This window comes from Psammomys obesus, unplaced genomic scaffold (assembly GCF_907164565.1).
Source record: "Psammomys obesus unplaced genomic scaffold, mPsaObe1.curated_primary_1811, whole genome shotgun sequence".
Lineage (NCBI taxonomy): Eukaryota > Metazoa > Chordata > Mammalia > Rodentia > Muridae > Psammomys > Psammomys obesus.
In genome coordinates, this window is record NW_026585895.1 from 5,295,599 (window position 1) to 5,321,714 (window position 26,116).

The following is a 26,116-nucleotide window of genomic DNA, read 5'->3' on the forward strand; positions in this document are numbered from 1 at the left end:
AAATTCTTATTTCTACTGCATTTATTAATAATTTCACACAGCTCTCTTAATTGCTACATTATGAAATTCAAATTAAAATCATTTTATTTCTTTGAATTTGCATCTTAAGTTTTTATAATAAATTTCAAACTTCAGTTTTTCTTCCATTCTTAATTTTCCTTTACTGATTTTTATGGTTATTTAGTGTGTGTGTGTCTGTGCGCGCGCGCGCGCGTATGTGCCTGTGTGTGAAATGAGAAACAGTTGCATCTCTCCTCCTGTCAGGTAGGTTTCAGGATTTGGTAAGGTCGTCATTTGGTGGCAAGTGCTCCTACCCGCTACTGTTTGTCACCAGCCTCTTCCTTTATTGATTTTTGAGAAGATTTCTTTACATTCATGAAACATTTGAAACTGATTAAAACCAAAAGTATAGAAACAAAATTATCCATCTTCACTAAACTGTACATTCATGTATCATGAATAATTAAAATAAGTCAAAGGCCAGAACTTAGGGCTAACATCATATTAACAAATGACCATTGTCTTATGAAGCCTCGCTGTACTCCAGCTCCAGACAAGAAATGAGCTCTCCTTTATTTTCATAACTCTTGAAAGAATAATTTCCTAGGAAAAACTTATTTTAAAATGGTTGTTGATAAGCATGTAACCACAACTAATTTTGAAAAAGGCCACAAACTCGAAAAGGAGTGAGAAGTGGCAGAGGGGAGAGGCTAAAGAGAGTAAGAGAAAGGGAGAAATGATGTAATACTAATCTCAAAGATAACAGAAAATCGCAAACTCAACAAAAAGTAGCTACTTCATTAAAGGGTGAGTCTATGGTTAAATTAACAAGACTAATTTTTATTCCATTACAGAGAAGAATGATAAAACACTAGGGACTTATTAGAATGCAATATGGCTGAGGACAGAGTCTAATCGATAAATATTTGCATAGACCTTAAGCCCCGGGTTCATTCTCTAGCACCAAGAAAAGAAAAAGCAACAACAAAAAACTCAGACAATCAAAAAGCAATACAAAATAGATGATGGCTTAATTTCAAGCAGTTAAAAAAAGAGAAAGCAGAAAAGATTTGGCATGTTTTATTATAAATGTAGCGTCTTCTTTCAATGGTTAGATGACGCTGAGAAACCAACATTGCACAACCTAGGAAATGAAGAGATACTTGTTTGTTTACGTAGATGTTAACACACAGTTGGAGGAAAACCATTTCCTATCTGATGTGGAATCAAGACGACCGACATCTCCCTACCATTGTCTTCATGAAGTAACTCTGTTCTGACCTATACACAGAAGCAGGCTAGGTGAAGGTATTAGCTTAGCTCCCAGACACAAGTCACTTCCACTCACCCCCACTACCCACAGCCGAGCGCACGTAGGGTTTACTTTGTTCTCTTAAGAGTAATGCTGTTTGCGTTTGACGTTAGAACGTCAATCATGTCAGGAGGCCAGAGGACTTAAGCTGTGGCAATATCAAAGTGAGAGCACTCCCACGGTAGCAGATTCCCAGGTATGATTAGTTTAAAAGAAAAGCTGCTTTAAAATAAGTGCCCATTCTTTACTGCGGGTACACAACAATCTGCACTGGGTTTCACAGTTCAGTCAGGGAGGCTTCGGTGAGGACCGCGCTGCTGTGGGTGTGAGGATGGGACGGAAGAGGATGCTGGAGCCGGAGCTTTGGGTATCAGAAGAGTATACAATCCAGTTATTCCCAAGAAGTCTTCTTGCTGCAGATGGGCTATTCATGGTCCCACTTCTCATCTCTTTCACTTGCACTTTCTTCTTCTTCAGGGAATGCTGATCCATTCTGGCCTTTCAGATGCTTAACCCCTGAAATTAGAAAAAGTGTGCAAAATTCAAGTGATTTTATTTCTGGCAGATCCATTGCTCTGCTAAAAAAAAAAAAAAAAGAAATGAAAACATGGAGTGGAAAACTTTCATTGTGTGTGTGTGTTTCTCGGAGAATCTCCCCAATGTATCCTGTATAAACCTTTTCAGTCACTGAGCAGTAAAAACACACCCAGACAAATTTCCATTAGAGACAGGGTACCTTTCATAATCCCATCTCCCCATTAAAGATTGCATCACCGTCTATTAAAACCTTCTTAACTAAAGCTCTGCTCACAGGCTCTTGTTATAATTCTCATGTATCAGTTAGTGAAAATATTGCTTTTGGCATCACTGAACTCAGTTACAAGGAAGACCTTTCAAAGTCATAATACCAAAGGGATATGTGCCATTTCTGTAATGTATAAACAAAAAAGTAACAGTCACAATATTGTTAGCCTTAAAAATAATTGGGTTCATAATATACTCACTGGGTTATGGAAGTCTTTTATTCAAAATTCTTCACTAGCTAGTCCTACAGCATGGAAGAGCCTACAGGCACACTTCTGCTTATAGCTGCTGCTCAGATGACCCAGCCATTCCCTGCCAGCTGGGCCTCACTTCTCACCGGGGTTTCCCTCCACATCTCCTGGTGATTTCTGTTCTAAGGATCCTCTGACCAGTTCAGACTCACTTATGTCTCTAGTCTTTTCTCCTCCTGTTCTAAATGCCAAAAATCATTCTTCTTCTCACGCTTATCTTCCCTCTACCCTTTAGGTATCAACTTGTCTCTGCTGAAGATCAGCACAACTCCTCACTTGGAGACAGGAAGTTGTTTTTCGTATCTACCCGCTGCACGTGGTCCCTTCTTGTAGCTTTCTAGAATTTTCTTCACATCTTTCTCATTAGACAAAGCTCACTGATGTCAGAGAATGTGTGATTTCCCTGTGGAGTCCCAGGCACGATGCCGGCCTGAGAGCAAGGGTTCACTGATCATTAGTTACCGATTGGCTGAATCAATGAAGAAACTGCTCAATGTATACTCTGCTAACTTCACAGTAATTTATCTTCAGATTGCATTATTGTGAATCTGAACTACAATATCAGATGATCGCCACTACAACCACATTTAACCTGCAGAGTTATATCCAAACCCCCTTGGCTTTAATCTGTTAAGAGAATATGGCAGCTGATATCTGCACATGTTATCTTTTTCATAAATTTTTATATTTTGGACAATTGTTTTATGAGATTTTTCTAAGAATCATGAAAAATGTTCACGTTAGAACTGAAAATTGAAAGGATGCTTTCTGAAGAAACAAGGCTCAAGAGATATGTGAATTTGTGCACATTGTTGCCACTGTACAATTTGGCAAGAAGTGACATCTGGGTGTGGTCTATTATCCTGCAAAAATATTTGATCAGGTGTAATAATATTTAAATATTTTAATATGCATATAGAGATCACTCACACTTCCTGTTGACACAAAACTATAGAGAGAAAATTATCATTAGAAGCTGAAAACTACTTCCTATCACAATAAGCTACACAGAAAAGAGGTCTAAATGCTGAGGGAAAGAAAGGGAGTTGCTTGAATCCAAGCAGACATTTGGCTGGAGTTTTGCACTCATATCTCAGAAAGCCTCAGAAGACATTGGTGATGTAGATGCCTGCTGGATATGTTGAGATTCTGAGAATGCAAGCCATTTGCTCTAAACTGCAAGGGCAGGGTGGGGGGTGCTAAGGGGGTTCCAGCACATGCTTCTGTGTGAGCTGGGTGTGAAAACCACAGGGCTCCACTGTCCAGATATCTCGGCTGAATTTCAGCTTCTAAGATGCCGACATACTCTCTAGTCATTCAGCATGAATGTAATTAGGTGACCCATTTCCAGGTGACACTATAGGAGATTTGTTGCCAGAAGCAGAGCACATGACTTTATTGAACTGTTCCGAATGTCAGGAAGTTTGGGAAGGAGATTTGGCCTCTCACCTAAAGGGTGTGTGCATGAGAACAACTGTTCTACAGGGACTGGACATGAAGATGGAAAGGTTGGGGTAGGGGAAACGAGGAGAGGCTAACAGAGACTCCGAATTTCTAAAATAAAATTAAAACAAGTTTATATAGCACCTGTGGGCAGAACTAGGGTGAATGGCTGACAATAAGGCAAGAAGTGGGTTATGTTCAAGATAGGAAAGTTAGCTCCCGTTACTCCTGCTTGTTAAGCAAGATCTACGGGATTTTTAGTTGTTTGTTTTGTTTTTGTTCTTCAATCAAGGACCTCACATTGTATGTAGTCTGGTCTGGAACTTGTTACATAGCCCAAATTAAATTTGAACTCCTGGGATTGCTCTGCTTTGGCCTTCTGAAGAAAGCTGAGACTGCATGCCTGATCTATCATGCTTGGCTCAAATGCACATCTTAAAAGCAAATTCCCAAATGCATTGGATAAATGTATATTTCTATTTTTTAAAGCACATTCTTTAGGTCCTAGCAACCATCCCAAAGCCCTCTAGGGAAGCTGTGGGTATATTTTGGAGCACACATCATCTCCTCAAAAGTCTAATTTTTTAAAATTTTATTTGTGCCTTTTCAGGGAAAACAATCCACAGTTTTCAACAGATCTTGGCAAGGTCTCTGATCTCCAAATAATTATAAATATGATTATCAATCAGTCAAATCCCTCTGTTTTAAAGAAAATAAAGTTGCCTACTTAAGTTCACCAGGAAACCATTGTATGAACTAGGGCACAATCTTTAGCCCTTTGGTCCTACTGAGAGCTCTTTGCCTAAGTAACTAGATTGTTACTCTGCTATCAATGGTCTTTTACAAAGTTAGAACCAGCAAGAAAATTAGTGACTCAAGTTCAAGGGACTCCTTTCATCATCAAGGGCTGTGCAAACTAGGCCTAAATGGAACCTTTCCCATAATGTTGGTTTTACTGGAATCTGTTGTCAAGAAATGTTGAATTTAACTGAACCTGTAGATACTCTTTAAACATAACCACATTTCAAATAGTGATCAAGTTATATAAAAAAGAGGAAGCTTTCTCTCTGTTGTATCCAAAACTCTGAACTGGACTCTAAACATGAAAAATGTGGTAATTTAATGTTCAGAGACAGAACCAAACAGTTTGAATTAAACATAATAAGCCCCATCTGGAAAATAGACAAAACTAAAGATCAGATAGGATGTGGGCTTAGGGGTGATGATACACACAGGATTTAATTTAGTGGAAAGGTATGTAGAAGGGTAGAATAAAGTATGCTGATGAGTAAAACAGAGCTCCAACTTAAAGAATAGTAATTTAGACAGCCATTTGTAGAGCAATAAGCTGACTAATGGTAATCTTGGAGTCTATGCAAACACTATTTGCAAAATATATTGAACAAGTCTTCATTTTCTGAAAGCCTGCTGTGTACAAAGGAATTATTTCTGTGGTCTTAGCAAGACTACTTACTATTGGTTAAGCTTATTTAAAATTCAGTGTTGGAGAGAGTCTATTTAAGCTCTAATGTGGCACTCAGAATAGCCTCTCAGTGAAGGCCTATAATCTCACAGATTAGGAATGTGTTTTTAATTTCCTAAAAGGCTTCCATATATATTGTATTTTGTTTTATACTCTTACCATTCATTTATAGTGAATGGTACATTAATATACTGAGGTTACTGAGATCAAGTGACATATTGATATTATTAAAAAAAAAAAAACAAAACAACCCTGCATCATGCTTTAGACTTACCCAAATCTGTACCGTCCTACATTATTTTTAAGCACACTTGGTGCAGGAGACAACACAGTCAATCTCTGTTCAGTACAATGAGCACTGCAGCATAAACTTGAGATCCGTGCACGATCGTGTCACTTAACTCTCCATTACTTAAGAACACACTTCTCTGCAGAATAAATGCAGAATACGGCTCTCCAGGCCACACAGGGGCAGGGACACACGTATAATTTATCTATATTTTACCTATTTACTTTGCCAAAGCCATAAGAAAGAAGAGATGAAAAGGTTAGCAATAGGCAGTGTGAAACCCGTGGAGAGCATTCACAAACCTCTGTCAGGTGTGCGAGCAGATAAGGCCTTTGCACAAAACCTGGTGTCATCTGACAGATGTAAGGAGCCACATATTTATGAAAAAGACTGAGGCTGGGCTCACGCAAGAATATGAAAATGAACATGCATATGTGCTTTAGAGAAGCTATGACTCTTTTAGAAAAATCTGTAATTTTTCTAAAATTTCATAATTGTGCTTTTTCAACATATATATGTTTAGTATTATTGATGTGACAGAATTTAGAAACACCCAGGGGACATGTGTTTGTTGTGCTCATGAAGACCATTCCAGGCAGGTTTGGCTGAGCGGGGACCTCCACCCTGAACATGAGCAGTGCTCTGCAGTGGGCTGCAGTCCTGGGCAGAATCACAAGGGGAAGTTAGCTGGGCACCAGAAGTTATTTCTGTTAACTTTCTTACAGAGGATGCAGTGTGACCAATGGCCCCCTCTCCTGCTGCTCTAACTTCCCTGCCATGAGGAACTCCATCCCAAAGGGTAAACCAAAAGAGACCCTTCTTTCTAAGCTGTTTTCGGCCAGGTATTTTGTCTCAGTAGAGAGAACAATAATTAACACAGAGATACAAAATATATGTATTTCATTTTGTGAGGACTCTACTCTCTAGCCGAGGGAGAACGCCACTTTGACAGACTGACAGCCTATGTTTGCCTTCCACAGTTAAATGCTCAGCCGATAACCCTTTTCCTCTGAGGATCAGGGTGTCGTCCACGAATTTAACAGTAGACATACTATATTTTTAAAGCTACATGTGATGATGCTTAACAGTATTCTGCAATTTTACTTTAGGAAGAGACAAAATGGCTTCCTTTACTGTAAAACTTGCTTGGCATTCAGTGAATGCAATAATATACCCACAATTACGAAAGAATGAATTGAATGAATTGAAGTGGTTGGCCTTCAAAGCGTTATAAATAAAATAGCAAAAAGAGAACTTCATGTAGAGCCACAGATGCAGTGATATCCGGGGAAGGACATATCCGCTGGCAATGGAGAGCAGTTCGTCTTCCAGGCAGGCGCTTTCCTGCTGGAGAGATGCTCAGCACAGCCTCCTGTCAATAGATACCCTAGCTGACTAAGCTCCTGCAGCTCTGGCTGAAGCTTGCTGAAGAAGCCCTTTGGCAACCTGATCTCAATGAATTTTGCCCCAGTCATGGGTATACTTTTTATTGAATATGAATATACCAAGTTTCACTGACTCAGAGACCATGAAGAAGAAGAATTTTGAGAACCTGTCTCTCTGAGAGGACAACTTTGATTTGGAATTTGTCAATGTGGCCACTTGGAGTGATCTCCAGTATCAGAAAGTTGATATCACCTGACTCAAGGCTCACCGTAAATCTATAGCAACCCAGACTGGGAGCTTTGAAAAGTAACCAATAGAGCTGTAGAACAGAAATGACTCTATATAAGTGCAGTCAACTACTTTTGACAAAAGGCAACAGAATGCAATAAAGATAGGTTTTCCAACAGATTGCCTAGAACAAATGAATGCCCACATGCAAACTATCCAAACCTAATGTGAAATGCAAATTTAAAAGTCCTAGAAAACAACATAGGAACAAATCTGAGTTAGTGAAATTGGTTAAAAAAAAACTTGTGATCACAAAAGAGGTCAAATATGGAATTGTCAAGAGAACCTTCAGTAGATAAATAATCTGTGATGTATCCAGGCAATAGAACATTATGCACTGTTTTTTTTTTTAGAAGCCACAGAAAGATAAAGGATAAACTTGTAAGGTTATAATAAATGAAAAAAAAATACAATATGAAAGTGCAACACAATATATTATTTCTGCTACATGGCATTCCGGAAATAAACCAGGCTGTAGAGACAAGTCAGTGATTACTAGGCTTATGTGAGAAGGACTGGACGGACGAGGCATTTGATGGCAGCGAACCTCGCCTGTACTCTGTAGCACTAGTGGATTGATAACAGATATTTGTCCAGATTCCTAGCAAGGACAAGGAGGAGCACTAGCTTCACTTGGGCTTGCTGCAATGGTGCTGTCTGTGTGGGCTTACAGGCCACAACTGAGAGCCTGAGAGCCTCTGCAGTGAAGGAGCTGGGGGTGACGTAAAAATTATAGTAAATTTGCTGCGAGGCAAAGGTTTGAGAACCTACTGCGGGGGGACAGGGAATTTCTAGAGAGCGTGGAGCTTCAGTTTTGTACGAAGCTTTCTCACTGATGCCATTCCTTTTGTTTTCACCTTATTTTCCATCTTTTTTATAATCCAGTCTTGGCAAGCTGTATATGTCTAGGAATTTACTCTTCTTGGCCATATGATCTGTTGAGGTAACTATTCTATTTTGTGCCTGCTTTATTTCTACAGTAGCAGTTTAATGTCTTCTTTTTATTTATAATTTTATCTGTGTGAGTCCTATTGATTTCAATCTGAGTTAATATAAAGATTTGTTGATTTGTCATCTCAAAAGCCAACACTTCATTCTGTGCATCTTGACTGCCGCGTGAGCAGTCCCAGCTGTATTTGTTTCTGTTTTGATCTTTATTATCTCCTTCACAGTGTTTGCTTTGAATTTAGTTTGTTTTTTGTTTTTCTAGTTGTTTGAGGTGTAAAGTTGGGCTCTGTTTGAACTCTCCTTTTTCTTAATGTAGACTTTTATTCCTATAAACTTCCCTGTTTGTGTAGCCCAACAGCTTAGTGTATGCTTCCAGTTTTATTTTTTCCAACATACAGTTAGACGTTTTACTTTAATTTCTTCTTAGATCCATAGGTTGTTCAAAAGGAATTTAATTTCCACATATTTGTTAACTTTCCAAAATGGCTCTAATTACTGTTTTCCATTTTATATTATTGTGGTATGAAATAATACTTGATGTTGAAGAAAACTCTTGATGAATTCTTATTGTCTTGAGAATTAGTCAAACTCCTTACAAGAGACTTAAGAATCCTCATAATCAGACTGTCTCCCGACACATCGCCCCACTCCACGCACTTGAGACACTGACTACTTCACACATAAGGTCTTTCCAGTTTCAGAGCCATGGTCCCTGTGCCCTTCCCACTGAACTGACTTTCCTCTGAGGGACTCATATGGTGAGTTTCTTCACCTCATTCAGGTAGGCACATAATCACTTCATAGTGGCCTTCCCAAACATCTCATCTAAACATTTGCCCTGGTGGTGGTGGTGGTGGTGGTGGTGGTGGGGATCGTTGAGACCACCACAGCCAGCACAGTGATCTGTAAGAGGCCAGAAGGTAGTTCAAAATGACTCAGTAGCCGGTGTTGGCTCAGACTCTGAGAATCAGGCCCCCAGTTGTTTATTTTAGGCATATTTAAACACAGCACAGTTTGGGGGAAAATTCCTGGTTACAGGTCAACACTGTGTGCACAACAAAGCTTATGACACGACTATATCAAAACTCTTTGTAAAGTACAAGTGCCATCTTCCATAAAGATAGGTTCACTGAGACAAACAAGCTCAAGATTAGGGTCTGCGGAAGGATCTGGTATGGTCTTAACAAAGGTCCCTGGGCTTTTAACCACATTCACTCCCAGCTTTCTAGGCAGAAAACAGGCCATACATTTCATATATATGTATATACAAGCTATACTTAAAGAGACAACCCTGTTCATTTAACATTCCTAGTTCTTCCACTGCTTATCCGTGTGCACAAGGACACACACACTTCCTACCCTGCCGTTTCCCCAGTCTCTATTTCTGTGTATCATGTTTGCTTGTTTTGGGACACGTGGAACACACCTCCCTCCCTTAGAACGCTAACCTGATGGCATCAGAACCAAGGCGTGCATATTCGCCAACTGACCTGCAGGGTCCAGCTGGAGGACTGGTAACCACGCATGCCCAAGGCATTTTAACTCAAGAAATGATTGACTTCAATTTTACTTTCACTGAAACTCGCTCCTGTTCTAAGTGTCTTTTTTTTTTTCAATGAGTAAACTTTTTTCCAATTAATTCAATCTTGCTCAACTAATTATCTTTTGCATATAGAAAATGATGGATTGTTTGGTCAGTGTTTGGCTTGTTCATCTTCGTCTCCCACATAATCTTAGGTCAGCAATCCAGACCTCCTCTGCACTTCTACTTAGTGACAAGGAATCTTTCAAAAGGAAGGAAGGAAGGAAGGAATGAAGGAAGAAAGAAAACCTTAAAGCTCTAAACAAGAAATAAGACTTTCTCTGTGTTTATTATTGCTTTGATCACTAAGCACAATTAATCTTATTGACTCTATGGCTTTTTCCAGGGAAGGGATGTAAATGAATCTAAGTGTTCTGGTCACTTCCACAATTCTTCTACGACTTAAAACTCTTTCATTCTCTCCATTTCCCCGGGCTATTTTCCTCCATCCCCTGTGGCTGCCTCAGCTCTATTGATCTCGAATTCCTCAGCCTGCTGACCCCCAGGAAACTTCTGAATGGGTAGCTTGTTCTGCTTTCTGTCCTCTGTTTGACCTATGGGTACATGGGTCAGGCAGCTGCTTGGTTGACCTGTCTCTCCTGCCAGATTTACAGCCATTCCCAGGCAGGCTTGCTCTCTGGCTGTTCCTCTCCATAACAGAAATTCACTGTTCTCACCACAGGGCTCCCTGGCTCTGTGGTTTGCTGACCTTGATTGGTCTGACTCTGTATTTATATCCCATAGAGAAAATCATGGCTCCACTTCTTTTCAGACACATCTTTAACTATATCCTGGGAGCTAGTACCTTCCCCTCCCCCCCTTTTATAAGATGCAAGTATATTAGATACAGAGAAGCGTTTATTTCCCATGTTTTATAAGGAACAGCAGTTTTACATTGACTACTCTTCCTCTCAAGCGCTGAGTTCACAGGTGAGGACCGATACACACAGCAGAAAGGTTTTATTTCTAATAAGAAAATCGGCACCTTTCCCCACCCCACAAAGGTTACCCTAACACATTTGTAGTTTCAAAACAAATTTTCTGTTATTCTGTCATAGTAACTAGAAAGGAAGTGTTCATGTGTCTCATTTACTCGGTCTCCAACACTCGTATCATTTGTTTGGGACTGATTGTTTCTATCATTCATTCATTGTATCTATCGTTCATTTACATCTTTTGAAACAGAGTCTCATGTAGCCCCAGGCTGGTCTCCAACTTGCTATATTAAGTAGGATGACCTTGAACTCTCAACACCTGCTCTACCTCTCAAGCACTAGGGTCATAGGTATAGGTCACAGACACAGCAGGAAATTTTTCTAATAAGAGAATTGTAACCATTCCCCACCCCATGAGGATTATGCTAATACATTTGTGGTTTTGAAAGTGTAAAGTTTTGAATTACAAAATACTTCTAGAAAGGAACATTGTGTTACTCTCAGTGTAGATGTTTTGCATTGTCAATAAAAGCCTATTATCACCCACAGGTGGTTTAGGAAAGCCTGGGGCTGAATTGAGCATAGGGGTGTCTTTTCAAAGCCCACAAAAACCCGCTGGAAGAAGAGCTCTCCTCAAACAAGGCTGTCAGCTGCCACTCCCAGATAATCCTGGTCATTGCGGTTCACTCCTCAGACTTACTGTGCGTGTCTAATCTCTTTGCCTTAATTTGGAAATTGGTTCTTATTTTGCTATGCAGTAGGTGGCGACCTTAAACTTTGATCCTCCTCCTCCTCCTCCTCCCCCTCCTCCTCCTCTTCCTCCTCCTGCTCCTCTTCCTCCTCCTGCTCCTCCTGCTCCCACCTCCCAAGTGCTGCAGCTAAGGCTGGTCACCATACTGTGAGAAGCTGGTATTGGGCTGTAACGGAGATGGTAATGTGCTTGCTGGACATGCACGAACATCCCCAGTGGCAAACCAGCAGGTGTATCGATATCTTCTGCCTGAATGAAGGAGGTGACTGTGGGGTGAGTCATTGTCTCTGTCCCGACCTTGCTGAAGCAATCCACCATGACAGAGTACTTGGATGATAGGGAAAAAGATGTCACTTGTTTTTAATTTAAGGAGACAGGCAAGGGCTAGTGACGAGAGTAAAGCTGGCAAGCAAAGACAGCTGTTTGCTGAGGCTCAGAATCCTCCTTTTTCTCCAGCAGTTTGATTTTCTTTAAGAACACGAAAAAAAAAAAAAAAAACAAGTAAATTTTCCATTTCAATTTTCACTTCAGCCTAAGCTAATTTTGTTAGGTTTTTGACACGTGAAACCCAAAGCATCTAGATGAATCCTTTCCCCTTAGTTTCTGGAGTCTCCTTTTGAGGCGGAAAAGAAAAAAAGCCGTGTGCGTGTGCGTGTGTGTGTGTGTGTGTGTGTGTGTACAAGGATAGAGGCTACAGGACAATTCCTGGTTCCATACCTCAGGAGGCATCTACCTTGATTTTGAGACACAGACTCTCACTTGGCCTGGAAGTCTCCTATTTGGTTTTGGTGTCTTGCCACTAAGCCCCAGAAATCCATCTGTCTGCACTTCACCAGCGCTGGGAGTATGACATGTACCATCATACCCAAGTTTTTTCAAACTTGAGTTTCATTCCTCATTTTTATTTATTTTAATTTTTTAAAATATTTTTTATTTTTTAAATAATTTTATACACCTCATTTTTATATAACAAACAGTTTACCAGCTAAAATATCTCCCCACCCTATGGAATATTTTATGTTTTCTTCTTTATCTTCAGCTTTGAACAAGACTTTATGATGAGACAATTGCTGCATAATATCTCAGGAATAGCCTTTAAGTTGCATCTAAACCTTTAACTTATGACGAAAAGTAAAGTATCAGCTCAGTGGAAAAGGAACAATGGTTTTGGCCTTGTTGAAACCTGCTTAAAATTGGGATGAATCCCTAATCAATGAGTCTGTGTTGTGCAGCATTTATTGTGCATTTTCACCCTATTGTTTGCTAATGACTCGTTGATGTTTATTTTTAACCATGGAAATTTGGTTAGACAAAAAGAAACTTTGAGCAACCTTCCCATTAGAGTACAAAGTAGGTCATGGAGCAGTAGAGGCCAACCCCACCATCAACAACTTGCTTGGCCCCATAACTGCTGCACACCCTACAGTGGGGTGGTGGTCCAGCAAGCATGGCAAGAGTACGAGAGCTCGGAGAATGAAGACTGTGAAGGCTAGCCATTGGACGTTGGGCAACTGACAACAACTATCGCTATCGCGGCTGATCTTCTTACAGCTACCTGAGGCCTTACCGAAGAACTCAGCACAGAACGTTAAAGGGTCACGAGGCATTTGAGGCAAATTGGAAAGGTGAAAAAGCTCAAATAAATGAATATCCATTAATGGGCTGACTAAGTAAGTAAGTGTATTCCTCATTGGCACACCATGTCAATTGCAATGGTTACTATCTTGATTTAAAAGATGTGTTTGAAACTAGTCTTAATGATTTTAAAATTCATGGTCTGAAACTGAAATTTCCTTGCACAAACCTAGTACAATAACATCTCACATATACAAAAGATAAAGTACAAGACCCTGTACTGACACCTTAAGCAATGTAGAGTTTTAAATTATGCATATGCTAATTTTTTAGGCAGATACCAATGATTAAGATTACTTATAAAAAAAACACACATTTTGACAATAAAAACATGCTACGGTAAATTACTTAAAACAATGTTTTAGTTTTTGTAGTTTTCCACTTACTATTTATAACCCCACTGTCTCCTGATAAATTAAATCTTAGACTACACATCTGGTGCTAGGCAGATGGGCTGAGGAATTACAAGCATGCTCCGCTTTTTCAAAGAACCAGAGTTTGGCTTCTATCTACAGCACGCAGCTCGCAGACATCTGTAACTACAGCTGCAGAGGGTCCGGTGCCCTCTTCTGGCCTCCTTGGACACTGCACTCACATGCACATACCAAAACATGTGTGCGCATGCACACAGACTAACGTATTTGAAACATATGATCTTTTAAAATATAAAATAAGTAGTTTCAAAAAGTATACAGTTACAGTCCAGGGGGCTACATAGCACAGAAAGTTTAGATGTTAAAAAATTACTAATCATCGCACTACAGATAAGGTACATTTAAAAGGATGACTACCATAGGCTTGTACATTGAGGCCAAAGTCATCTTAACTGATGCTATGCTCTCCTCACTTCTCCTATTACCCACCACATTGGCTTCTGCATTTATGGCCGGCTCCCGTTGTATCACTAAAATATCCTCAGGAAAATGTGGACAGTGCTGTATTAGACAGTAACACTTACATTATCTTAAGACATTAAAGGCTGTCTCCTGAAGGTTCCAAGGCAAATATCAACTTCCAAGTAAATTTTTCTTAGAGCTTCCACTTTGCATAAACCAAGCATGGTGTCATATGCCTGTACTACCAACATTACAAACCCATCCCTTCAATCTGGCTCTGAAAACGTATGGAATAAGTCTCCAGAATGCTACAATTATTGCTGTCACGTGTTTGTTGCTTTGTTCACCTCTGTGCTCCCATTAAAAGAAGTTATCCTTGCATTAATAGCCATGACCCGGGACCAGAGAGTTAGCTCAGTGGATGAGAATGCTTGCTCTTGCAGAAAACCTCATGGTAGATCAAAAACATGCATAACCTCAGTTCTAGGGGCTCTGAGACCCTTGGCTGGCCTCCATGGACACTGCACACACATGGAACGATAACACGAAGGCAAAACACTCATACACATAAAAGTAAACAAACATTTATGACACAAATCATCACCAACTTGATGTAAAAGTGAGACAGTCTGGCTTACCTCCCCACCCCCCACTGGCAGTCAAATTTTATATAAGAATATGGTTAATTTGAAGATTCCATTCTTTTTCCTTTGTACCTTTATTTTTTATTTCATTTACTTTACTCTTGGAGATGGTGCCTCAGGTATCCCAGGCTGGCATCAAATGTGGTATGTAGCTGAGAACAACCTTAAACCTCTACCCCAGGGCTGATACTCTAGGCTCCATGCTTGATCTATGCAATACTTGAAACTGAACCAGGGCTCTGTGCATTACCAGGAAAATGCTTCCCTAGTTAGCTGAGCTACATGTGTAACTCTGTTATTTCACATCATCATTTGTAGTTAGTGTTAGCCAGCTCAAAACTAGTTTCCTTCCTTTTGAAAATCTAATTACAGATTTTTTAAAACTTGTCAAAGCAATATATATGTAATATATATATTATCTATATATATATGTATATATTGTATATATTACCAATCCATCTACAGCAGCAGTTCTCATCTGTGGGTCATGAGCTGACCCCTCTGGGGGTCGAACAACCCTTTCATAGGGATTGCGTATCAGATATCCTGAATAATAAACATTTACATTATGATTCATAACAGTAACAAAATTACAGTTATGAAGTAGCAATAAAAAATAATTTTACGGTTGGGGTCAGCACAACATGAAGAACTGTGTTAGAAGAAGGGTTGCAGTGTCAGGAAGATTGAGAAGCATTGCTCTGTGGTATAACACTGTCAACTCTAAGGACTACAGTAAGACCACTCCACAGTTGGAGATGTTGTAGCTGCTGCAGAGCAAAGGAATTGCTCAAGACCCCTCAGCAAGTGAACTTCGTGACCAGGACTAAAAGCCACAGTACCTGAATCCCCATTTGATTTCTTCAATCAGGACAGGACATCATCCATTTTCTTTGGGGCAGTCACAAGTTTGTTTTTTGTTTTTTTTTTTTTTTTTTCCTGATCTTATCCATCCCTTCTGCTCTACATCATGATTAATGAACCTTCTGGCAACTTTTGTTTCCTGAAGAATATGAGTTCCTTTCTCACATTTCAGAAGAAAAGTTCAAATAACAGCAATCATAGGTCAGATGTCAAGAAAGACCATGACAAACATAGATGGTTCAGGATCTTAACACTATGCATTGCCTTTCATTGTAGTTAGACGGCTTCCTGTTCTCTGACAATGTGCAGATCAGTTGTTACTTAGGGATAAAACAGCCATTTTCTAGGATAGTGCTAATTTCAAATACTCAGAAGTACTTTCCCATAACTGTGGAAGTGTCTCAGGAATTCCAACATCTCTTAAACTATTTCTTCTCCCAAGATTATTACACAATTGCAAATGTTCCTAATCCTGAATTTTTCCCCCACTAGACAATACGTTCACCAAAGGATCTTGGGAGACAGAGAACATATGTTTATGAACTGATTACTGGAATCAGCCTTTTCCCCCACTAAGTTATTTTGGGAGAATTTAATGCAATCTCTGTTATTTTTAGGTTAATACTCTCCAGGAAAATAATGGCTTTCCAATGGAATGTGCTGAGACAAAACAGCTTGTTCCTTTTTGTTACATATTACACATTACTACGAAGAAGCCACACCCAGCACATTTGCAGAAGTCCTGAAGGTGATGAGACTCTGTGTTTTCTATTTCCATTCTTTCTCTTCAATAAAAGAAGTAGCTATGTCCCCAAAGTTTACATGGTACTTGGAAATCAATTTGCATTTCCACAAGTGCAGAGACTACAATATAGAAATTGCATTAGTGCCATTTGCTACAACTCAACACTTCAGGAAGAAAAGACCCACATTTGCTGTTATGTTTTTCTCTGGGAGCCAGTCTTTTCAAACACCTGCATGCTGAGCTCTGCGACTCTGCTGTCGATTGGTGCGTGGTATTAAGAGAAAATGTTCGGATACTGTGTATGATAGCACAATACTAAGCAATATTGTATATGTTAGGAAAGGCACGTTTTTCCTGAGAGGGAGAGAAGGGGAGGGATACACAATGTCTGAGAGCAGAAGAGAGGAAGTAAATTCATCATTTGGTAGCATGGAAGGTGGAAGCGACCTTGGGAGGAAAGATGTCTCGGAGGCTTTAAGAATTTGCTCAGGAGTGCTTGGTACCAACTCTCAATTTGTATTATGATTTGTCAGTGAATTTTGTAGTGCTCGGCTACAGCAGTGGACAGTGATTCAGTCCCAAACACGAAGAGAAAAAAAAAAAAAAAAAAAACGGAGAAAGAAACACAAGCTGGGTTTGTGACGGTCATTTCAAGGAAAACTACAGTGCCCATTCAACACACTGTGATCCAGGAATGAAGACCACAGATTGCTTCAAGCCCAAGCAAGACTGTTTCCGTGACCAAATATGTTTCAAGAAGGCATTTAAACTAAAAAAAAAAAAAAAAAAATCTCCTCAGTCCTCACCATTTCCAAGGGAAAAGTAAGGCCAGGCCCTCTAAGTCCTCGCAGCTTTTATCCCCATGTCAACGCACTTAGAACCACTTTGGAGGCAGAGCATTTCTTTATGTTTCCAATCTCTTTTTTACAAGGATTTCATGGACTTTGATAGAAAACCTGAGAGGACTGAAGGTCGAGACCTTGAAGTTTCAGAATAGCCTCTGTGTGCACGATTCTGACAGAACTGTGTGTTAAGAAATGTTCACATATGTGAAAACTGAGGACACGATTAAAGGGAAGAGACCTCTGTAGTTCACTCCTGGGAGGGGAGATGACAAAGGACCTGCCACGGTTTCTTCTACAGGAAGGGGCATCAGGTGAAGAGAACGGAAATAGGAATGCTGGGTGCCCCTTGACCTATTTAGAAAAAGGTCTGACATCATCAAAGACAGAAGCTAGGAGTTTGTACAAAGCCAGACGCCTAATTACAAAGATAGGTCAGTTTACCTAGCAGTAGGTCATAAGACTTTCATTCCCAAAGGTCCCTGCCCTGGAGCTGGAGGCCAAATGGAGTCTGAGCAAATAAAGACTGGTAAGTTCCTGTCAGTTTATTTCAATCATACCGCACCCACAACTGTCTTTCTTTCCTACAGCCTTTATGTAAATCCTCCTTTCCCTTGGCCTCGGCTCCTATTTCCTTCAGACTTCTGGACCACAGGATGATTTTTGTCAAGCGAGTTTATTCTGCATTCCTCTTGTCTCAGGAGCGTTGGCTGTGAACCTTGTGGTGGATAAGGAGAAAACGCTATTTATTCCCCTCTGCTCCTGCACTGGGCCACAAATGACTTGTAGGCTGAGAACCGTCTGCATCATGAATTGTGTACACGAGCAGCTAACATGGCCAAGCAAGCATTTGTAAGCGGGTGGAACAGCGGAGTACGGGGTACAACAGCTCGAGGATAAAAAGCAGCTGTCAACTCAGATTTGAGGTTACGCCTGCGAGCGGCGAAAACTTTGAAATGAAAAGCCCCTGCTTCTTCTTAGCTAGAATTGTGCTTGTGTAGGGTTGGGGGATCCTCATCTGAAATACTGGGGGTACTTACTGCATGAGTCAAGTATTTCCCAAGAATCCCATATCATACTTTCCAAATCAAGCCTATAATTTTGTGAAAGTTCTAATATTTAGTAGTAGCAGATATTTAAATTTAAGAAAAAAAAATGCTGCATATTGAAAATAAACCATGGCACTCCTTAAGTGAGGCTTTATATGTCTACATATGACCACTGATTTAGGTTGTGCATATGTAACCTTCTATATTTTTGGAGTCTCACATTTCTTACTCTTTTTGCATCCTCAACTATCTCTGTTTTCTGTAAAAGTGAAGAACTTTAGCAGGCTGGAAATATAGCCTGGTGGTACAGTGCTTGTCTAGAAAGTATGAGGCCCTCAACCATGCATGAAAAGACATCCAAGAGTAAGCCGAACATTTCCTTCAGATTCAACAAATATTGGTTGTATGTCACTACATGGTAGGGGCTTGAAATTTATGAATGAATAAAAGATGACAATCTCTTCTTAGTTCTTTACTTCCCAAAGCCTTGGTGGACACTAACATCTAGGAGGTAAGCAGCCGTCCTGGAAAATGAGAAGATGCCAAGAAGAGTGAGAGGGGAAAGGTAGAGGAGAAGAAAACAAAAACAAAAACAGTGTAACACAGACTGAGCTCTGCAACCCTGTCAACGGTGATACCAAGTCAATATGAAACGGAGTAGAGTAAGGGGTAACTGGAGTAGTATGAGCATCTCCAGGGTGACCACACCTGTCACCAACTCTCTTCCCAAGGATCTGCCTTTAGAACTCAGTTCTATTCTACTCCACTCTAATGTACTCTGTTCTGCTCTAGTCTACTCTATCCTATTTCTCCTCCCTTTATAAAATAGTCTCAAGTATCTTCTAGCCTAAAGACCAGCAAGAAGGCAAACTTTCTTGAAGAAGGAAGCTTTCTTGAAGGCTGTGTATTCCTGTTGCTACCAAGTTTGCTCTTAAAAAAAAAAAAAAAAAAACGAGTGGCCATCACTAGCTCCACCCCTTCTATCTCCTAATCCAGGCATCTAGTCCAGTGTGGCTCCACCCCCATCCTACTCCCATCCTTCACATTCACCAAAGCCCTTAGTCTTCCTTTGTCCTGTCTTAGTCCTTGTGATCATTTTGCATTCATTCTTCCTCCCTCGAAGGTTCAACTGCTCTTGTCTTCTAAGATATACCTGTCCTGGAGTGTAATATTCTGTGCTTAATTCTCACTAGTTACATTTACACTTTTTTTTTTTTTGATTTACCCAGAGAGCTCTTCAATGAAGGAATTCCCCCAGTCCAAATGATCATGTCTGTGAAGTTGGAAATGTGCCCTTTACCAGTACAGAAACTATAAACTCCACATGAAGGAAAACATACACTCATTCACTTCCATTTAATCCTGGTAGTGGTTAGCCTTCACCATTTCTGGGAAAAGAATATAGAACTTTGGAGAACTTCTCCTGCCCTGGGAAGACAGATGTCTATTTTTACCTTGAATTATGAAAGGTTTCATGTTTTAAATAATGCTTTGTCTCCTCATCCCAATAAGAAGATTGTGTGTGTGTGTGAACAGAGACTTTTGATTTCAAGGTTTTGGATACAAGTGCGAGTTGTTTGGGGAAATATCAGTTAGCCTCTGAAAAGGCTTGATTTTGAAAAACTGGCATGATGTCTAAATTTATTCTTAGGGAAATTAAGATTACAGTGTCATCGCTGGAAGATTGTATCTGGAATGTTTTATTTAGACGTCCCGACTAATTTTTCAAATAAGAGTCAGCATAAATATTAAGCACAGTATTTAAGGAAACTGAGCTTATCTGCTCATCAGAAGCTTCAAATGCTCGGCTCAGAAAGTTATAACAGAAAAAAAAAATCTCATCTGGTCTCCATCTTCTATAAATAGACAATGTCATCCAACTTACTACTTGTTTAAGGTTGGGAAAACATTCTTTACCAATTAACTTCTCCCAGCCTTGTTTTAAAAGAGCGTATTGAACCACATAGCTCCTCTCTGTCTTTCAAAATTTATAGCTTAAGAAAATTGTTTAACAGGAATTTGACATAAATTAGGTGGCAAAATGAATCTGGGCTCCAAGCTTCTACCCAATCATAAATAGCATCCATTTTCATACCAAGTCATTTTATAGGGTAGATTTGTTAAGTCTACACGGGTAAGAATGTCCCAATCAAATGTACAGCACGTATACCAAGGAAAATTAATCCATATCTTCTTAAGAGACTATTTATATTTGAAATGAGTTGCCTTTGGCTAGGCTTTCAAATGAAAACTAGTTTCAAATATATAATTTATGAATATGTGAATATGAAAAGAGAATACATTAAAATCATGTAAAACTGTAATATAATTAAACGAATATAAATTGCTGTGTTGGGAGATAATGCGAGAACAGAGTAAAACATAGAAGACTTTTGTACCCGGAGAATAAAATCATTAAATCTAATTTTCAGAGATTGACATGCACTGTTATTCATTTTATTAAGAATAAAATGGGTGACTAAGACAGAATACTACAGGTTAATTAACAAGGTGGTGATATTATCATCAGTAAAGGAAACAGTCCTGTGTGTACCTACCATTTTTCTCTGTATATTTTTAGTAAGTTCATATAGAGCATGCTTTGTTCAGTGTAATGCAAATGGGATCCTAGCTACAGAAACAAAATGTGGAAGCTATAAATATGAGGGAAAATGCAGCTGTGGCAGTTAATCTTGACTGTCAGTTTCACGGGAGTTAAGCTCACTTAGGAGGTCAGCCTGTGGAACTGTTTCCAGAGGAGTTTGAATGAACAGGGAGGACTCACCCTGAATCCCAACTGGGGAGCACTAGTGAATGGGCTTGATCCCGGACAGAATCAAAAAGAAGGGAGAAATGAAGAAATCACTGGAACAAGCTAGAAACGTAGTGCAATGGAAATTCCCAGGAATCTACAAGGGTGACCCTAGCTAAGACTCCTGGCAGTAGGGGATATGGATTCTGAACTGGCCACCTCCTGCAACCAGGCAAGAGTTCCAGCAGAGGGACTGGGACATCATCCCGGCCACAAAGCCTTTGACCTACAACCTTGTCCTGCCTACAAGATGCACTGTGGTAAAGATGACACAGAAGTTGTGGGAATGGCCAACCTGGCTGGTCCAGCTTGAGATCCACGCCAGCAGAGGGAGCTTACCCTGACACTACCTGGATGGCTAGAACCCAGAAGCTGGATGACCTAGAAATGCAGGGTAGAAAATGATTCCTAATGCTGTTCTCCTCTACTCACAGCTAGCCTGGCCCAGTTGTCATCAGAGAGGCTTTCCCTAGCAACTGATGGAAACATACAGAGACCCACAGACTATGTATGGCAGAGCTCAGGAAACCTGTGGAAGAGTGGAGAAAGGATTACAGGGGCCAAATGGTCAAGGGCACCACAAGAAAACCCTTAGAATCAAACCATCCTGGGCTCATAGGAGCTCACAGAAACTGAACCAACTGATCATCAGCCTTGATCTCTCTTTGCCTCCTGGTTACAGAAATGATGCAGTGAGCTACTTTGTACCACCTCATAGTTTCCCGAGCAAAGACAGGCTATGTCCTTAAAAACTGTGAGCTCAAATAAGCCCTCCTTCCCTACGTTGTCTTTGCCAGATATTTCGTCATCACAATGAGTAACGAGCCCCTGCACAAACAATTAGGATGCTAATCAAATGTGCAAAGCATTTTTCTTAGAGGCAGAAAAATGACGTAGAGATGTCCCAGAAGGTCACTGCCTTCTGCTTACTTGGAAATTTGCACATCTGGCAAAGTGGGCTCAGGCTTAAATCGGTTTACCAAGTAGAAGATGTTGGGACAGCTAAAGCCACAAGTAACAGCTAATCTATTTCTCTCACCAAGCTTTCCAAGACACTGCTTCATGGGGTGGTCTGTAAGGATGTTGCTCTCTAGCTCCAGCTTCCAACCAGCGCTTCCTAGCCACAGTGCTGCCTGTGGCAGTATTTAGCTGTTCTTGGGTTGAGATAACCCAAACAGCTGGGATCTGTTTCAGTCCTTTCTGGCTCCAGCTGGACTTGCCTTTGGAAGATTCATTTTCAGAGTTGGGTTTGCAGAGTGATTGCAGAATTTAGTTTACAAAATTAAGACAAAAATGGTGGACTGCACAGGGCGAGTGAGTCTGACCCGGCTGTCTAGATAAAAGAAAATCCAGCTGTTTAGACATTTTCCTCCTCCAGCCTCTGTGATTGTTTGAGTCTACTAAAGGCATCCGGAGGTCTAGTTCCTTCTGGGATTTTATTAAGACAGCATAAATGAACATGTTTTGTCTACTGAGAAAAAAGTAATGTGATTCACCCAGACCAGGCATGTTTACAGCAGGCTTTCTGCATATAACCCTATTAGCAAATTTGTTTATCTTTGTCTTGATTACATTAAAGCAAATACAGGTCTGAAGCAAGAGTGCCTTACTAGCAGAGAAAAATGCCAGTGGCATTGGGGTACCCACGCAACTTCCCAGGGCCAAGGAAATCAAGAGATAAGAAAAGGGCCTGATTCAGCTGTGCCTGATTGTCGTGACATACTTCTGTTGGTTAGATAGCAATCTCTGCTTCTGTCACCACCCGTGAACTCTGAGGATCACAGAGACAAACTTCATGAGCTGACTGTGGATGAACACCGACGGCCTCCAGTTGGTCCAAGCGTGGTTGCTCACCTAGTATTTATTTTATCGTTGGAAATGTAAATGAAGACTAAATCTCTACAAGTGTCTTTTTTAATTTTTTTAAAATTATTTACTTTACATCCCGACTGTAGCCCTCTCCCTCATCTCATCCCAGTCCCATCCTTCCTCCCTCTTAACCTCTACTCCTCTACCCTAGTCCTCAGAAAGAGGAAGCCCTTCTCCTCTCCCATCTGACCCCCAGCCTATCAAGTCTCATCAGGACTGGCTGCATCCTCTTACTTAAGCCAAGGCTGCCCTGTCAGGGGAAAAATGATCAAAGAGCAGCAACAGAGTCCATGTCAGAGATAATCCCTGCTCCCCTTACTGGGAACCCACATGGAGACTGAGCTGCCTATTGGCTACATCTCAGCACGAGGCCTAGGTCATGCTCAAGGCATCAGGGCTAACATTTATTGGCAGTAAAGCCTCCCTGAGCCAGAAATGGTTAAGTTGATATAAAAGTTGCACACCCCTTTTTATTTGCTTTCCTAGCACACTCTAGGGGAAAAAGTTTTGACCAATTGCCTACAAGACCCACTTACAATATTTTAAATCCACCACAGAATATCTGTCTGCAAGCAGTGACTATATATACGTAAATATTTTAAAAAAATTAAAACTACATATATATATGTAGTTTTTTGAAATCCCATAAAAGTTAAAAGGAAAACTACAGAATGAGCCTTACTTCTGAAAGGAAATCTAATAGGCGATGCATCGCTGTGCTCCTCAGGGGTGGCGCCATTTGCTGCACTAGGTACAAAGTCTCCTACCACAGTTGCCCTCATCAGGCCACATTAACAATTATTACCTTTGTACAACTTATAAAGCCTTCGACAGGGACAGTTTAGAAAGCTACGTGAGCAACAACACTGAAGATTTATAATTCTGACAAAAAAAAAAAACATACAGTATGGTAAGCTACAGATATGTGACAGAGGTAAGTAAGTCACGCTTAATCAACCTTTAACCTTCCCTGTTCCTTCAGTACCCGCCTAGTGCACTCTTTCATGGAACTTACAGACACTCAGAATCTTCAACAAATATTTCAGTGTGTGTGGAGGTATGCCTGTGTGTGTATGCATGTTCATATGTGTGTGGACATGTGTGTGCAAGCCAGTGAAAGATCAGAGTTACTTTGGGTCTCTTTTCTACAGCTCTCCACTTTATTTACTGAGGCAGGGTCTCTCATGGAAGCCCTGGTTTGCTAATTGGGCTACTTTTGCTTACCAGTTTTCTCTGGGCATGCCCTGTCTTTGGGATTACACTGGATTTACAGGCAAGTGGCCATGTAAACATGGGTTCTTGGCATTCAAATGCTTGTACAACATTTACATAGATGTTGGGTATCCAAATGCTTGTACAATGTTTTGAAGGGAATATTTGAATATTGTCCAGGGAATTTGTCTTTGCATTAAACCATGCCAATTGAAAAACCCTGAATTTATGAAATTTATTTTTAGCGGGAAGTCTAGACACTAAACATCTAACATGAGTGACCACTGAAGTAAAAATATACTATGGAGATAGAAGTATCTTGGGAGAATGTGAAGCAGGGAAGGGTCTCAGGAGCCCACTTTGGATTAGGGCTGACATGAAAGCTTGATCAGGAAGGTGATCGCGGGGCTTGCCTAGATTAGGTTGAAGTCTGGCAACCGACAAATGAAGGTAGCCTTTTGTTTGCGTTTGGTCTATGATGATAGACTTCCTTTTCTCATCCAGGTTCTGAAAGACCCCCTCCCTGAGATGGGTGACCCCCAAATTTTGTAAGGAGCCCTCAGGGAGGATTACAGGCCAGACCTTTTCTTGATGAAGAAACAGGTTCGGCTAGCTAACACTTCCTAGAAATATCCCACCCTGCTGAGGATCTCAGTCTTCAGCAGCGACCTTCAGCTGTACTTGGGGATGCTCCTGCCCATGGAATAATTAAGTACTGTGTTCTCCGTCTTGTGATAGGATCATGCTACTGCATGGAAAATGAGGCACTCCTGAGAGAAGCAGAACCCACTCTTCATCTGGAAGCCGAAATCCACCCCACCCCCTGCCGCCCCGGCCAAATGGAGGGCAGGTGATGATGCAGAGCAGGGGCGTAATTTAATTTAGCAGAGTGCACGCAAACCCAGAAACTGGTGGTGCAGGCAAATTTAAGATCATCGGCAGCCATGTAGCAAGTTCAACGATATCCTGGGCTGCATGGGTACTGCCCCCCCCAAACAAGGGAGGCCTCTGAGGAAAACAGGGAAAGATCTGGAAGTTGGGGTTGTGATGTAGGTACTGAGGAAAGAACAGATAAAGGGAGGACAAACAATACAGAGGCTCCAAGGAAAAGGGTGACTAGAATTTCAAAGAAACAACTAAGAAGACACTGTTCTTCAAGCTAGTGAGTGGCCTAGTGAGAGGGGTGAGAGAGGGACAGAGTCCAGGGCCTGAGCCTTATGGGCTTGTCAAAGCACACAGTGAATCAATAGGTGATTCCGGTGAAAAGAGCAACAGCTCATCGTCTGGTGCTAACTGGAGAGGTTGGGAGGAATGCCTGAAAGGAAGGCCAATGGGACACCTCAGTAGACTGGAGATGAAATGTCAGGGTGGCGATGCACTCGGTAGGGTGGAGGTATCTGACCTGAGGGAAAGAAAACTTCATGACAAGTGTGGTGTGGGCATTGTTTTGTCTTTCTTTTATAATAATGGATTTGATAGAGAGCAGAAAATGGCGTCTGCCAGAGACCAGTTTAGTTTAAGGTGACTATTAGATATGCAATCAGCTCTGACACAGGCACACGGAATTCCAGAGAGAGGAATTTGGTGTCACATGTGTACAATATTTGGCATCTCTGGGTCAGAGGCTGGTGACTAAGGAAGGAGAGGATCCAAGCCCATCTGTGAATCATATCAACATTCGAGGATCAGAGAGAGAAGAATGAGCAAAGAAGGACCACTGAGGAGATGGAAGGAAAACTCACTCTGAGTGGTGCTGCTAGGGAGCCAAGGAAAGAAAGGTTCCCATGAAAGAGGAAGGAATAATTCGTGTCAACTCCAGTTGAATAAGAACAAGACTTATAACCACTACAAAGTTTAGTTTCATGTGGAAAAGATCAGAAAAACATTAATAGTATGATTAAAGATGGAAGGACCCTTTCAATAGGCCTCAGCGAAACATGGAAGCTGCCAACTGCTGACAAACACCAACCTTTGTCATAGTTGCTCTGTGTGTGTGTGTGTGTGTGTGTGTGTGTGTGTGTGTGTGTGTCTGGTCACTCTCTGTCACAGTCTCTTTCTCTCTCTTTGCTTTGTGCATTAATGTTAAAAATATTTTAACCTTCTTCAAGAACGTTATTATTCTTTTGATGGAAGGAA

General features: G+C 40.7%; 1 protein-coding gene across 2 annotated transcripts in view; it reads right to left on the reverse strand.

Moving 5' to 3' along the window:
• Nucleotides 1-1,506: 1,506 nt before the first annotated feature.
• Ppp1r1c (protein phosphatase 1 regulatory inhibitor subunit 1C) overlaps nt 1,507-26,116 on the reverse strand; it is a 101,958-nt gene continuing 77,348 nt past the window's right edge. For both annotated transcript variants that reach the window (XM_055600722.1, XM_055600721.1), the window contains exon 5: nt 1,507-1,828. In XM_055600722.1, the coding sequence (XP_055456697.1) occupies nt 1,737-1,828 (92 nt within the window). In that variant the 3' untranslated portion in view covers nt 1,507-1,736. The remainder of the gene's footprint in view (nt 1,829-26,116) is intronic.